Source organism: Phyllobates terribilis, unplaced genomic scaffold (assembly GCF_046119375.1).
Source record: "Phyllobates terribilis strain yellow unplaced genomic scaffold, ASM4611937v1 Scaffold_5__5_contigs__length_657084704, whole genome shotgun sequence".
Classification (NCBI taxonomy): domain Eukaryota; kingdom Metazoa; phylum Chordata; class Amphibia; order Anura; family Dendrobatidae; genus Phyllobates; species Phyllobates terribilis.
Window position 1 is genome coordinate 158939554 of NW_027362765.1, and position 16033 is coordinate 158955586.

The window sequence follows — 16033 nt, forward strand, 5'->3', positions numbered from 1 at the left end:
CCTAAATGTAGGAAAAACCCCAATACCAATTTAAAGACACACAGAGGAGAGCCTCCGTAACAAAATGTTCCCATTATAAAGGAGCGGTTCTGCTATACAGTTATTGCTAGTGATGAGCGAACATGCTCGCTACTGCTCGGTGCTCACCCGAGCAGCTCACTGCTCGCCGAGTATTTCGGCTGGAGCTTGGGTCCCCTCTCTGCATGTTTGGCGCTCTTTACAGAGCCAATGAACATGCAGGGATTGCATGCCACTCACTGTAATTGATTGGTTGGCCACACAGCGTCATCAGGTCTATATCAGACCTAGCGCTGCCGTGCTCGTCACAGTCACTCCGGAATCAGACAGTGTAGGTAGAGGTGCTGCTGAGCTAGGGAGATTTGCTTGTTTATTAGGTAGTGTAGGTAGAAGATAAGTATATTACACATATCCATCTTAACAACCAGTCCTTCTGAGGACTAATCCATCTGCAGATATATCAGGCAGGCAGGCAGGGTATGTAGCATACTGCAGTGCATATAGCACAAGAGGCACCATTCCAGTTCTGTCTGCTGCTGCTGTTAGACATTTCTAGACATTTCTGAGGCCCAGTTCTCAGGGGCCAGGAGTAATTTTTTTTGGATCTTAATCCTCATTATTTGCTTAAAAAGCAAAGCAGAGAACACTGTTTATCTGTGCTATTCGCTTGTTGGGACTGCAGAATACAGCCAGGTCCTTTCCATATTACAGCACTTAAAATACAGCTATTTAAAACTGTGGTTTGTCCGTCACATAGATCACATATAATTGCGCTGAAAATATTGCCATTTCTGGCCTCCATTAAACTTTGTTTCGGTGTGTCAGTGTGTCAGTGAAACTATTGACACCAGTTTGCTGTTCAAAATAGTTACCTACAGGCCAGGTATGTAAAACTGTGTTTTCTCCGTCACACGGATCACATATATGTTTTCAGAAAATACTGCAATCTCTGACCTCCATTAAAAATTTGTTTCAGTGTGTCAGTGAAGCTACTGACACCAGTTTGCTGTTCAAAATAGTTACCTAGAGGCCAGGTATTTAATATTGTGTTTTCTTCATCACACGGATTACATATACGTTTCAAAAAATACTGCCATTTCTGACCTCCATTAAAAATTAGTTTCAGTGTGTCAGGGAAGCTATTGACACCAGTTTGCTGTTCACAATAGTTACCAATGGGCCAGGTATTTAAAACTGTGGTTTGTCCGTCACACGGATCACATATAAGTTCGCTCCAAATTCAGCCATTTGTAGTGAGCGTGAAAGATATTGTCCTCCATTTAAAATGGGCGAGGCATGTGGCAAGGGACGGGGACTGGACGTGATGGTGCATACAGAGGCCGAGGCCGTGGACAAGCTGAAATTGTGCCACAGCAAACACCCACATCTTCTCGCTTGACCTTCCTGTCCCATTTAATAGGGGACCGCAGAACATCACTATTGAACAGAGAGCAGTGTGAAAAGATTATTGGTTGGATAGCAAATAATGCTTCCAGTCACTTAGCCACCACCACCACCACCCTGTCTTCCACATGGTCAATCTCAGTTGCCGTGAGTCTGGACCGCATATTCCTCACCCTGAACCTTCTTCCTCCCATCATGCCGAGTGCCCAGAGACAACTGATCCCACACTTGGACACTCCGAAGAGCTGTTCACATTTCCATTTATAGATTCGGGCCTCTCGCCGGGTCCACTTGAAGTGGGGCAAGAGGAGGTCGCATGTAGCACTGCCCAAATATTTGAGCAGCCACGGTCACACAAAGGCGACGGTGGGAAAGTGTCACAAGTGGTGGACTATGATGAGACACAATTGCCAGAAAGTCAGGAGGAGGACCAGAGTGCGGAAGTGGAAGACGAGGTGGTGGATGATATAGTAACTGACCCAACCTGGCAGAAGGACATGCAGAGCGAGGACAGCAGCACACAGGGGGAGGGAAGCAGAGCACCCCAAAAGGCAGGAAGAAGCAGTGTGGTGGCTGCAGACAGAAGACAGGCAAACCTTCCCCATAACACCAACATGAAGGAAGCTGCCAGTACAATTGTTAGGTCTTCCCGAGTCTGGTTATTTTTTAAAGACTCTGCTGATAACCCCAAAAAGGTCATTTGCACCACCTGTGAGGCCAGCATCAGCAGGAGTGGCAAAACTACCAGCCTGACCACCACCAGCATGATCAGGCACATGGCAGCAAAGCGCCCGACTTTGTGGGCCAAACCACAGGGTCCAAGAACAGTGTCTGCGGGTGGCACCACTGCTATTTCCGGTGTTATGCATGCAAGCCAATCCCCTATCCATGGTGCATTCGAAGATGCCTCCTGCCCTGCATGTGTCATTTCAAACTCTCAAGTAGAAGCATCAGGAAGCACGTTCACGTCCTTGTCCCAGCGCAGCATTCAATTGTCCATACCCCAGTCCTTGGAACGCAAGGGCAAATACACAGTCAACGCCCCACAGACCACACTACTAAACTCCCACATTTCGCAACTGCTTGCGCTCGAAATGTTGCCTTTTAGGCTCGTGGAGATGGAAGCATTCCACAACCTGATGGCGGCGGCTGTCCCTCGGTACTTATTCCCCAGCCGCCACTATTTCTCCTCGTGTGCCGTCCCCGCATTACACAAGCACGTGTCCCAAAGCATTAGCCTGCCCTCAACAACGCAGTTACCGGGAACGTACACCTAACCACGGACACGTGGACAAGTGCTTATGGGCAGGGACAGTACATCTCGCTGACGGCACAATGAGTTAACATAGTGGAAGCTGGGACCCAGTCATACCTTGGGACGGAACACGTCCTTCCGACACCAAGGATTGCGGGCCCTAGGTCAATCAGGGTTGCCCCCACAGTCTACAGCTCCTGCACCTCATCCTCCTCCTCCTCTTCAGCCTCCATGTCCGAAATCACCACATCAGTCACAAGCTGGAAGCACTGCAGCACTGCCTCGGCCAAGCGACAACAGGCTGTGCTGAAGCTAATATGCTTAGGTGACAAATCGCACAATGCTGAAGAGTTGTGGACAGCTCTGAAAGAGCAGGCAGATCTGTGGCTCACACCGCTGAACCTACAGCCAGGCATGGTCGTGTGTGACAATGGCCAGAACCTGGTGGCGGCTCTGAGGCAAGGCAAGCTCACACATGTACCATGCCTGTGCTTAAACTCGTGGTTCAGCGGTTTCTCAAATCCTACCCGGAGCTGCCGAATCTGCTTGTTAAAGTATGCCGCCTATGTGCCCATTTTAGAAAGTCACCTCCATGTTCCGCCGCCCTTGCTGTGTTTCACCAGCATTTCCAGCTTCCGGCTCACAGACTGGTGTTTGATGTCCCTACATGTTTGAACTCTACACTGCAGATGTTGGGAAGGATTTGTGAGTAGAAGAGGGCAGTTGTTGAGTACTAGCATCCAACAAGGCCATCGGTATTCAGTTCAGACTCCATACATAAGACCTAAGGAGTGGACATGGATGTCAGACATATGTACCATCCTCCAAAACTTTGAGGACTCCACCTGTGCTGCCCCTGAGGGTTCAGTTGCAACAGGGGTACTGCACCTCAGACCGAGGTGTGATATCCCCTCTCCGAGGTAAGGAAGGAGCACCTCTCAGGACTCAGCCATCCATCCAACACTACACCTCTCCCACCTGAGGTGGGCTTATATGCACAGGGTGCTTCCCCAGCCGGGATAAGAGGAGATGGGGGGAACCAAAGTGAGGGTGGAGGACGCACTTTAGGTTACACCACAAAATTGATATTTAATAAACGGCCATCTTGGGCTTATGGTCTTTGATTGTGATCTTCATCACTGAACGTGGCTTTCTGTGTGAACCTGCAGCTGATAGAGGATACACGGTCCTCGTCCTATGGCCTTGAGGCGAGGAGCGGGCAAGAGTTAACGGTTGTCTCTACCCGGTCAAGGTCCCTACCTAAGAAGGCCTGGAGGGGAGCAGAGGAGACAAGCTCCACAGGCAAAAGGATCCCAGGGGGATGCAGACGGAGCAGCATATGCCACCTGTCCTCACTATTCTGGCCTAGTCAGAGGGATTCCTGCTGCAAAAGGGGTACTGGCCCCCGATATCTGGCTTTGCTACTTCATGTCCTAGTCAGAAAAGCCCGGAGGCTTAGAGGATCCCACCGGGTAACGGATGGAGCGGAGTCGCCACCCGTACCCTTGTTCTGTGTATAGCCAGAGGGAGACCCAGCCTTGTAACACGCACCACATACGGACAGGAGAGGACCTAGTGGGAAAGTCTAGGAGCACTCTAGAGCAGGGGGTCCTGATTGATGCATCTGAACTACCCGGAGTGTGCTGAACCCCTTCCTGGTGGCTGCAGCGTGCCGTGAGGAGCAAGGAGAAGCCTTGCAGCTGACACCTAACAACGTGAGTAAAGCTTGGAAGACTGCATCCATTGCCTCCGGTCCCTTATTTCAGCGCGACACCACACCGCACCACCCACTATAACTCCCCATGATCCGTCTTCTCTGCCCTGAGGACCTGCTCCGCCTGTGGGGAGTAGTATCATCTTCTGCTGCCACTACATCCCGCCTCAGAGGACTGCCTCAGAGGACTAGCGTGGGTCTAGAAGTGTCTCCAACCAGTAATGACTGTCACCCAAAATTTTGAGAACTCGAGAGTCATGGGAAAGGCAGCGTTACATAATCTCAGCCATGCGTGTCAGACTCTTAACAGGCAAGACTTCCGTGTCCTCACCAAGAGGATGACCGACCATGCTCTCCTCCTCCTCTCTGTCTTCAGGCCATCCACGCTGAACAAATGGTATGACAGTTGTGCAGGTAGTACCATCTATATCACATGAAACTAGCTCCTGTTCTTCCTCCTCCTCTTCCTCATTGTCACCCAATCCACGTTGGGATGAGATGAGGCTGGGCTGTGTGGAATCACCCTGTTTGGCTCCTTGCTCCATCTCATCATGCTCTGCCTCCTCTTAATTGTGAGCAGCGATCATTTCAAAAGACAGAGAAGCAGGATGGTGATGCTAATTATGGTGTCATCACCGCTCACCATCTTGGTGGAGTCCTCAAACTTTTGGAGGACGACACAGATGTCTGACATCCATGCCCACTCCTGAGGTCTTATGTGCGGAGGCTGACCTGAATTCCGATGGATGTTTTGAAGCTGGTGCTCAACAACTGCCCTGTGCTGCTCACAAATCCTTCCCAACATATGAAACCTTGAGTTCCAAAATGTGGGAACATCGCACACCAGTCAGTGAGCTGGAAGCTGAATATGCTGTTGAAGCATGGCAAGGGCGGCGGAAGCTGGAGGCACACACGTGGCATACTTTGACAAGCAGATCCTGCAAATCTGGTACGTGTGTGTACTCGCATCACTTCAGAGCCACCACCAGGTTCTGGCCATTGTCATAAATGACCATGCCTGGCTGTAGGTTCAGCCACAAATCTACCTGCTCTTTTCGAGCTGTCAACAAATCTTCAGCATTGTGCGGTTTGTCACCTAAGTTTTTTAGCTTCAGCACAGCCTGTTGCGCTTGGCCAAGGCAATGCTGCAGTGCTTCCAGCTTGCGAGTGATGTGTTTCATTTCGGACATGGAAGTGACGCACCCCTTAGAACCATGGGGTACTCACCACCAGGCCAGTCGGTTCCTTGGGATAGTCACAGGGGCGTGACCTGGTCCAGGGCCCTGTGCGGTCAATAAAAAGGACAGTTTATTTAGGGGAAAAGTTTTGTGACGCCACCAGTGGTATGCAGCTATAGGTGGCCGCCGCTGCTGAAAGAGACCACTGGGGCCGTTGGTGACGGAGCTGGAATGGATTTGCTCCCCACGGGTAGAGCGGGGCCCCAGGGCTACCGGTACGGTTTATGTAGGGGATTGTGGATGTTGGGGTGCAGGACTGAGTGTGCAGATAATGACCATATGACACACGAATGGTGGTTTCCTCTACCTTTACTTGATGTTTGATGGTGCAGACTGGTGCACTGGTAACAGAAGAAATGGAGAACCGGGCAGCCTAGCAATTTGGGATCCACTTCGCCAGGTGGGGTTGTAGGCCTTCCTTCTGCACTGTCCTCACTGCTGCCTAAAGTTATGCTGCGGCCCTCTTTCCTGAGTGATCGTTTAATCCTAGCCCGTATGGCAGGCAGCTCAAGCCTTTTACAGGTGTCGCTCCTTCATGGCGGCTCCGGGCTCAGTATGCTGCTGAGCCGCCAGGTGTTTGGTGGTGTCATGAGACCTGCAGTCTCCTGCCCTCTGGATTTAGCTGCTGGGACATCAGTACCCAAGCAACCATGGACTCCAGTGTCCGTTTTCTGGCGCTTTTCTCTGGGGCAAGCTTGATCACAGCTCCCCTCCCCAGGTTCTCCCTCATCTTCCACTCACTCTCCTCCATCCCCAACTGACTCTCCTCCATTTCCAACTGATTCTCCTCTCTCTCCAACTGACTCCCCTTACCCCCGCCTCCTGGCCCTAATTTAAAGGGGAAGCTCCCCTGAAACTGGGTTACAGCTCCCCCTTCGGGTCTGGAGCCAGGAAAAGTGTTGGATGCTGGTGTTACCTGATAAGGGGACCCCTCCTTGCTTCCAGGCATGGCATCACCCCCTGTGAGGGAGGCAATGCCAATGTGGCAACCAGACTCCTGGGGTGCAACAGAAGCTGAAGAGGAGGGGGAGGTGCAGGAGCTGTGAAATGTGGGGCAACCCTGACTGACCTAGGGCCCGCAATCCTTGACGTCAGGAGGACGTGTTCCCTCCTAAGATCCGACTGGGTCCTGGCTTCCACTATATTAAGCCAGTGTGCCATCAGCGAGATGTACCGTCTCTGCCCACAAGCACTTGTCCATGAGCCCATGGTTAGGTGGACATTCCCAGTAACTACGTTGTTGAGGGCACAGGTAATGTTCTGAGACAAAAGCTTGTGTAATGCAGGATGGCACACGGGGAGAAATAATGGCGGCTGGGGACTGAGTACCAAGGGACGGCCGCTGCCATCAGGTTGTGGAAAGCTTCCATCTCCATGAGCCTAAAGGGCAAAATTTTAAGCGCAAGCATTCGCAAAATGTGTGAGTTTAGTAGTGTGGCCTGTGGGCATTGGCTGTGTTTTTGAGCTTGCGTTCCAAGGACTGGGGTAAGGACAACTGAACGCTGCGCTAGGACGTGGACGCTGATAGTGATAGTTGCTAGTGTGCAACGACAGGTGCAGGGCAGGAAGCATCTTCTTATATGCTATTGGCGTGCATTCACAACAGCGGAACAAGCAGTGGTCTCACCCGCAGACACTGTTTCTGGACCCTGGCGTTCGGCCCACCTAGTCGGGTGCTTTGCTATCATGTGCCTGAGCATGCTGTTGGTGCTCAGGCTGCTAGTTTTGCTACCCCTGCTGATGCTGGTTTGGCAGATGGTGCAAATGGGCTTTTTGGGGTTATCTGTATTGTCTTTAAAAAATAACCAGACTTGGGGGGACCTAACAGTTGTACTAGCAACTTTCGTATTGTTGGTGTTCCGGGGAACGGTTGCCCAGCTTTTGTCTGTGGCCAACACACTGCTTGTTCCTGCCTGTTGTGGTGCTACGCCTCCGTTCCCCTGTGTGCTGCTGTCCTTGCTCTGCATGTCACCTTGCCACGTTCTGTCAGTAACTTCATCATCCACCACCTGGTCTACCACTTCCGCACCCTGCTTCTCCTCCTGACTTTCTGGCAATTGTGTCTGATCATAATCCACCTCTTGTGACAGTAATTGCACTTTCCCACGATCACCTCCGTGTGGCTGCTCAAATATTTGGGCATCACTACATGCAATCTCCTCTTACCCCACTTGAAGCTGGCCCGGCAAGAGGCCAGAAGAATCTATAAATGGAAAAGTGAACAGCTCTTCGGAATGTCTAAGTGTGGGATCAGTTGTCTTCAGGCACTCAGCATGGTGGGAGGAAGGAGGATCAGGGTGAGGAATATGCAGTTCAGACTCAGGGCTACTGAGACTTGGCCGTACAGAAGACAGTGTTGTGGTGGTAGTGGCTAAGGGACTAGAAGCATTATCTGCTATGTAACCAACAACCTTTTGACACTGCTCTGTGTTCAGTAGTGGTGTGCTGCGGTCCCCTAGTAATTGGGACAGGAAGGTCGGGCGACAAGATGTGTGTGTTTGTTGTGGCACAATTTCAGCTTGCCCACGGCCTCGGCCTCAGCATACGCAATCACCGTCACGTCCACTTCCCCATCCCTTGCCACTTGCCTTGCCCATTTTAAATGGAGGATAATATTTTGCACAAATGGCTGGATTTGTACCGGAGTTATCTGTTATACGATTTTAAATAGTGGGCTTGTAGTTTCCTATTATTGCCAGTGAACACGTGTGAATAGCTTCACTGACACACTGCTGCCGAACTGTAAATGAAGGATAATATTTTCCACGTTCACTACAAATTTCTGGATTTTATCGCTGTAATATGGGATCACATTGATGATGGAAAAGATTTGGCTGTATTCTGCTGTGCTAAAAGGCAAATGGAGCACTATTGGACACTATTACTTTTTTAGAAAATAATCAGGATTAAGATAAAAAAAAAATTAGCCCTGGCTCCTGATATCTGGGGCTATGTCTACGGATATCTGTAACAGCAGGAGCAGACAGAACGTGCAATTGACACTATTGTGCTGTATAGTATTCAGAATCTCTGCTTGCCTAACTCCTGCTATCACCACTTAATATATTCAGTTGGATTAGTCCTCAGAAGGACTATTAGTTCAATATATACAGTAAAATACATCCACAGGTGGGTCTCTAATTAATTCAGATATTGCCCCCAAAAAATCAGAAGCTTCCAAACATATGACATCATCATATGGGCAATCCAGAATTATTTAAAGGCATAGTAATCTTAGTGTATCTAAACTTTTGACTTTGCAGTAAGTAATAAAAATGCTTTAAAACAGTCTCTCTCTCATTCTGGCATTTGACAAATATTAAAAATTATGGTAATCTTAATTGACTTAAAACGGGAAAGGGTTATTCTGATTTCATGTCATATATTGAGAAAAACATGCATATATGTTTTTTTATATAGTGTATGTAAACTTCTGGTTTCAACTGTATATTTGGCTTATATATAGTTAGGTCCTGAAATATTTGAACAGTGACACAATTTTTGGCATTTTAGCTATTTACCAAAACATTTTCAAGATACAGTTATATAATCAATATGGGCTTAACGTGCAGACTCTCTTTAATTTAAGGATATTCACATCTTAATTGAAGTAAGAATTTAGGAATTACATTTCTTTAATTTGTAGCTGCCTCTTTTTAAAGGCCCAGAGGTAATTGGACAATTATATTAAAAGCTCTTTAATGGGCTGCATGGGCTATTTCCTCATTAATTCACCATCAGTTAAGCAGCTAAAAGGTCTGGAGTTGATTCCTGGTGTGGCATTTGCATTTGGAAGCTGTTGCTCTGAACCCACAATATGCTATCAAAGGAGCTTTCAGTGGTAGAGAAACAAACCATAATTAGGTTGAAAAAAAGACATCCATCAGAGAGATAGCAGAAATGTTAGGAGTGGCCAAATCATCAGTTTTGTACATTCTGCAAAAAATAGTGTACTGGTGAGCTTGGGAACTCAAAAAGGCCTGGACATCCAAGGAAAACAACAGTGGTGGATTATCGCAGAATACATTCCATGGTGAAAAAAACACTTTCACAACATCCTTCACCCTAGTGAAGAACACTCTCCAGGAAGTAGGTGTTTCAGCAATTAAGTCTCTTATAAAGAGAAGACTTCATGAGAGCAAATAAAGAGGGTTCACCACAAAGTGTAAACCATTAATCAGCCTTAAAAATGGAAAGGACAGATTACACTATGTCAAAAAACATCTAGAGAAGCCAGCTTAGTTTTGTAGAAACATTTTTTGGACAGATGAAACTAAGATCAACCTGTCCTAGAATGATAGGCAGAAGAAAGCATGGAGAAAGCTTAGAACGGATGATGATTCAAAGCACACCATATCTTCTGTAAAACATAGTGAAGGCAGTGTGATGACGTGGACATGCATGGCTTCTAATGGCAATGGGTCACTAATGTTTATTGATGATGTGACTGAAGACTGAATCTGAGCAGAAAGTATAGCCCTGTACACTTAATTATTCCAGCTACTTCTATCAAATTCAGCAAGGCTGATTGGACGTTTCACAGTACAGATGAACAATGATCCAAAGCATACTGTGAAATCAACCCACGAGTTTTTTAAGGCAAATAACGGGAATACTCTGCAATGGACAGGTCAATCACCAGAACTCAACTCCATTGAGCATGCATTTCACATGCCTAACTCCTTAATGACCTTTGACGTACCCATGCGTTATGGTCGGGTAGGGGCTCTCGATCTTTGACATATAGGTACAGTACATCATGGCAATGAACAGCCAATCACAGCGATCGTGGTTGAGGGGGTGGGGGTGGCGAAACCCCCCATGGATGACGCCATCTACCCTGAGGTAAGATTGCGCCGGAAATCTTATGCGATCACCACCGCATTAAAGGCAAGGCGTAATAATACGTACCTGATCAATAGGGCCCAGGGCACAGGTGCGTATTATTACACCCTACGTCAGAATGAGGTTAAGACAAAACTTAAGGCAGAAAGACCCACAAACAAGCAACAACTGAAGTTAGCTGTAGCAAAGGAGCAAAGACAGGGTTTGAAGATGTCCATGACTTCCAGGCCTCAGGCAGTCATTTACCTCAACAATTCCTCCTTTTATTATGTTTAGAAAAGGTTATACTATGACATAGTCATGTGATAATCAATTGTATACATTACTTTATTTATTTAACACAGCAAGCAGAAACAATTAAAAACAATGGGCAGTGAGGTCTACAGACAAAAATATGACATACAGTTAAGTATATATATCATTATATAGGTGCAAATTAAAGTAGCCATATCATAGATGTACATAGAAAAATTAGATTATAACACCAAATAGGCAACACCTTTAGACAATATGCAGTTAGTCATGTCTATAAGAATTACAAACCATATGCCATAGTGATAGACACACACTGCCCAGCACCCCTCAGGCTGTCATTGCCTGCAAATGATTCTCTACAAAGTATTAAAAATGAACATTTTATTTATGGTAAAGTTAGTTTGTCCAATTACTTCCTAAAATGAGGAGGTTTTGTAGAAAAATGCTTGCAATTCCAACATTTTTACAAGATATTTTTGTTCAACCATTTTAATTAAACATGAAAGTCTACACTTCAATTGCATCTCAGTTGCTTCATTTTAAACAAAAAAATAGTGGCATGCAAAGCCCAAATCATAAAGATTCAGTCACTGTCAAAATATTTCTGGTTCTCACTATATATCTCTGGTGTATTGGGATTTGCTAATCTTCTGCAGGTTGACTAATATATTGCTATTAACCTCATTTGTGGAAGCTTTTATTGTCTGATATTCATTTGAGTCGACTTAAAATGATAATTACCTTGCAAAAATATTCTTCTGAATTTGAGTAAGATAACTCACAGGTGTGTTACTACTCTTCAATGATATGAAGGCCTCGCAGGGCACCTGAGATGGTCTGACGCAGTTGAAGACCTCTCCATATTTCTTATCTTCATACTTACATAATTCTTCTTTTGAGTTCAAATAAAACCCACATTGTGTATGAACCTCTTTTGTGTTGTTGAGGAACGTTCCCACAAATGAAATATATCCATAGTCAATATTTCTCACTTTCCACAAGATGGACACTGCTTCACTCGGATGTAACAAAATTATGGATATTTTCACCAGACCTTCCCAGAACAAAGTGAAATAGACATTATAGGTCCCATTATTAAAATCTTCAACTCTTCCTGATGCTCCAGCTTCAAGTTCTGGAGAAAAGATATGGGCTCGTAAAAAATCACCTCCATATGTCTTCTTCTTACCCAAAAAATTAAACATTTCAACTTGTACAATTAAAGTGTCTCTCACACAGTATGTTGATGTATGGTTTAAGATCGTTGCTCTGCTTTTTGTGCCACAGGTGACCACATTTACATCTGTGAAGTTTACTTGTGGAATTTCCTGATTTATGGCATCAAAGAGGCGATTGACTTTCTCATTTATGCCATTGGTTTCAGTTTGAGTGAAATTTTTGCATTGTGTTGAAAATGCAAAATGTTGGCTTTGGGAGATCCAATGTGTTGCCGAAAGCTGAAAGGTGATTTTGTTTTTTAATTATTGTTGTTATATCATGTACATAATTTAGTAGGCAGTGTCATGTTAATTAATAAAGAAGAACATACCTGAAATGATCGCATATGATGCATAAAGCTAAGAACCAGAATACAAACAAATGCTATACATGTAATGACCAGAAATTGCTTTTCAACTAGTTTGGACATGCTGCTGGACCTGAAGAAGAAATACATGGTATTAGTAATCTTATGAATCTTATAAAATTGTAAAGTTGTAAGTCTATGAAAATTCTGATTATTTAAGGAGCCTCATATCATTAACATGTATTTAGGTTACTAATCATATTGAAGAACACTAAAGTTCACCTCTCTCCGGCCTAGAATGCCACTTTGGTCATAAATCCAAGAACATTATCAGCTCAGGACTAGTGATGGGCGAGTGTGAGCGCACTGCTCAGTGCTCGATCGAGCATCCTGGTGCTCGAACCGCTCGGCACTTGATCGAGTATCTGGGTACTCTGGTGCCATGCTCAATTCAATTTACAAAAATCGATAAATAACGTGGGTAGCCTAGAAACCTTTTTACAATAAATACCCATTAAAAAATAACCTTTAATATTGACGTTTAAAACTATTAAGAGTTTCACAACAAATACTAAGTAACAAGAAAAAGACCTAAAATATAGGCATGTGATCCGAACCTGTTTATATAAATCACCCCATCTTAATATTCACTCTGTGAGGGTGTCTTAAAAATCCATTAGTACAACCCAGGAACACCTAATAACAGAAGATTGGACGTATCCAGACAGGATCACCATAGCACAATACATAAAGGGAATAGTACACTTTAATCCACAGAGCATAGAAAAGGACACTCTATAATAACAATGGGGCACCATAGATCCCCTAATTAAGTTGATACATCCACCTCAGTAAGAGGAATTAATAATCCTAATTGGTATTTTAAAGGATATATCTCCAGGACACAGCATATAAGGCCTCACAGACCTCCCCAATTTGGGGGCCTGACAGTATAAAGTGCATTGCAGATTCCCTTATAGCAGCATTTTATCAGGGATATCTAACCCCCTGCAGTAATATTCCCCACAGGAATACCTATGTAGCCTTCACAATGAGCCAAGCCTTATTAAAAAATAAGACATATATAGACCTCCATGCTCAATTCCCCATCCCACGTGTTTGGCTCCTGATTTTTAGCCACTAAACATGCGGGATTGCTTGTCAATCATGATAATGATGTAGCCATGTTGGTTACTGACAATACTGTAATTGGCCGGCAACATTGCGTCATTGGGTCTACATAACATCCGGTGACACTACGTTAGGTGCATTGTACCCCCAAACAGTGTAGGGAGAGTTTCAGCTGCAGAAGGAACAATGTGCTATATAGCGTTCCAGTACCTGCTGGTGTAACATTAAACCAACAACCCTTTTATGGCTTATTCAAATAGATTCTATTCTATAATTCTGCTCTTAGCTGCAATTAGGGTAAGATTAGCTGTTGGAGTAGGAATAGTGTATTAGAGGCACTTAGAGCAGGGCTGATTGCATTATAGTCCTCGGTGCTGCTACGTTACACCTACAGTCCTTTTCAGTAATAAATAAAATAGATTCTATTCTATAATAATACCGCTCTCATGTGCATTTCGTTTAGGGTTAGCTAAATTACGGGCATCTTGTCAGGGTTGATTGCATTACAGTCCATAGTGCTGCCATATGCAAGCAAAACTTCTTTCAGGGGCAATTTCAATAGATTATATTCTCTGAAAATACAACTCTAATCTGCAATTCATTGAGGTTTAGCTGTTGGAGTAGGGATAGCATATTACAGACATCTAGTCAGGCTTGATTGGGTTACAGTCCTTGGTGCTGTCAGATATCAGCAAAACTCCTTTTAGGGACAATTTAAATAGATTATATTCTCAAATACCGCTCTTAACTGTGTAGATTATTTAAAATGCGCAAGAAGTGCGGCAAGGGATGGAAAGGTGGACGTGCTGCACGGGGAGGCCGTGGCCATGGTCCAGATGAAAATGTGCCTGCTACTGGAGCACAACAAACAGGCTCATCCACGAGACCTAACTTCCAGTCTCACTTTTTATGGGGGGCGCAGGGCACCACTGTTGAAGCCAGAACAGTGCAAGCAGGTCGTGGGTTGGATGGCAGATAATGCTTTCAGTCTGTTTCCCAGCACCACCCTGTCTTCTACACAGTCCCAAATCACTAGCCAAGAGTCTGGACCACATAATCCTCACCCTGATTCTCCTTCCTCTCACCATGGTGAGTCCCAGGAGACAAGTAACCCCATACTTGGACACTCCGAGGAGCACTTTACCTTTCCCTTTATGGCTTCTTCTGGCCTCTCACCCTGCTTGTGTCAAGACTGACATGAAGACATTGTGTACGATAATGCCCAGATATTTAAGCAGCGATGGTCAGAAGAAGCCGATGATGGTGAATGACAATTACTGTCTCAAGAGGTGGAAGATGATGAGACATAGTTGCCAACAAGTCATGTTAAGACAACAAGTCAGGAGGAGGATCAGAGTGAGAAAATGGTAGACGAGGTGGGGGATGATGAGTGAGAACATCAGCGCAGAGGGTGAGGGATCTGCAGCACTGCAACAGGCTGGAAGAGGACATGGGCTGACAGAGGTAGAAGGTGGTCAACTGTTCCCAGAGCACCGACATGAGGCAAGATCTCACTCCACAAGTTAGGTGTTCCCCAGTCTGGGTTTTTTTTACAGAAAGTGTGTAAGACAAAAAAACGATCATTTGCAACCTGTGCCATACCAAGCTCAGCAGGGCCAGACCGCTACTAGCCTGACCACCACCAGCATGCTCAGGCAGATGTCATCCAAGAAATCGACTAGGTGGACCCAACATCTGGGTCCACAATCAGTGTCTGTGGGTGACACCACTGCCTCTTCCCCTGTGCTACGTGCTTGCCAATCGCCTGTCCAGGACGCAGGCACAGATGCCTCATGCCCTGCAATTGTCGCTGCATATATGCAACTACCATAAGCAACTATGTCCAATTCCTTGTCCGATCACAGCATTCAGCTGTCCCTATCACATGCCTTGGAACACAAGCGGATATATATGCAGCCACTCACCCACAGGCCACAACACTAAACAGCCACATTTCCAGACTGCTTGCCCTGGAAATGTTTCCGTTTAAGCTTGTGGACACTGAGGCTTTCTGCAAACTCGAGGTGTCGGTCGACCCTCGGTACTTGGGCCCTTGCCATGACTATTTTTCTTGTAAAGCCATTCCCGCCTTACACGAGCACGTGTCTCATAACATAACCCTTGCCCTGACCAATACAGTTACATGGAAGGTCCATTTAGTCACCGACATGTGAACAAGTGCTTTTGGCCAGGGATGCTATATTTCCCAGCACACTCTGTGAATCTGCTGGAGGCCAGGACCGAGTCGGTCCCTGGAACGGCACACTTTCTGCAGTACCTTGAATTGTTGGCTCAAGTTTCATTAGGGTTTCCCCTCCTTCTACGCAAGCACTAGTGATGAGCGAGCACTAAAATGCTCGGGTACTCATTGTTTGATTCGAGCAAATTGGAATGCTCGAGTGCTCGGACCAAGTAATGAGCCCAATGTAAGTCTATGGGAAGCTCGGGCATTTTTCCGGCGGTTCCCCCCGGCGGTCTGCAGATGGCCTAAAAATTGCCCAAATTGATGGGAACAGTGCACAAATGACATGGGAACAGCATGGGGAAGACCCCTGAAAGCATTTCTGACTCCCAGGTCACTGTTGTCAACAACATTGTCAGAGGTATTACGCTACTTTTATGGACTCACTATAAAACATACAAAAACA

The 16033-nt window shown here is 45.9% G+C and overlaps 1 protein-coding gene across 4 annotated transcripts in view; it reads right to left on the reverse strand.

The window, feature by feature from the left end:
* The window catches only part of LOC141272501 (NXPE family member 1-like), a 254134-nt gene that overhangs the window by 105752 nt on the left and 132349 nt on the right, over positions 1 to 16033 (reverse strand). For all 4 annotated transcript variants that reach the window (XM_073683301.1, XM_073683299.1, XM_073683300.1 and 1 more), the window contains 2 exons: positions 12279 to 12387; positions 11471 to 12186 (listed from right to left, as the gene is read on the reverse strand). In XM_073683301.1, coding sequence (XP_073539402.1) covers positions 11471 to 12186; positions 12279 to 12377 — 815 coding nt within the window. In that variant the 5' untranslated portion in view covers positions 12378 to 12387. The remainder of the gene's footprint in view (positions 1 to 11470; positions 12187 to 12278; positions 12388 to 16033) is intronic.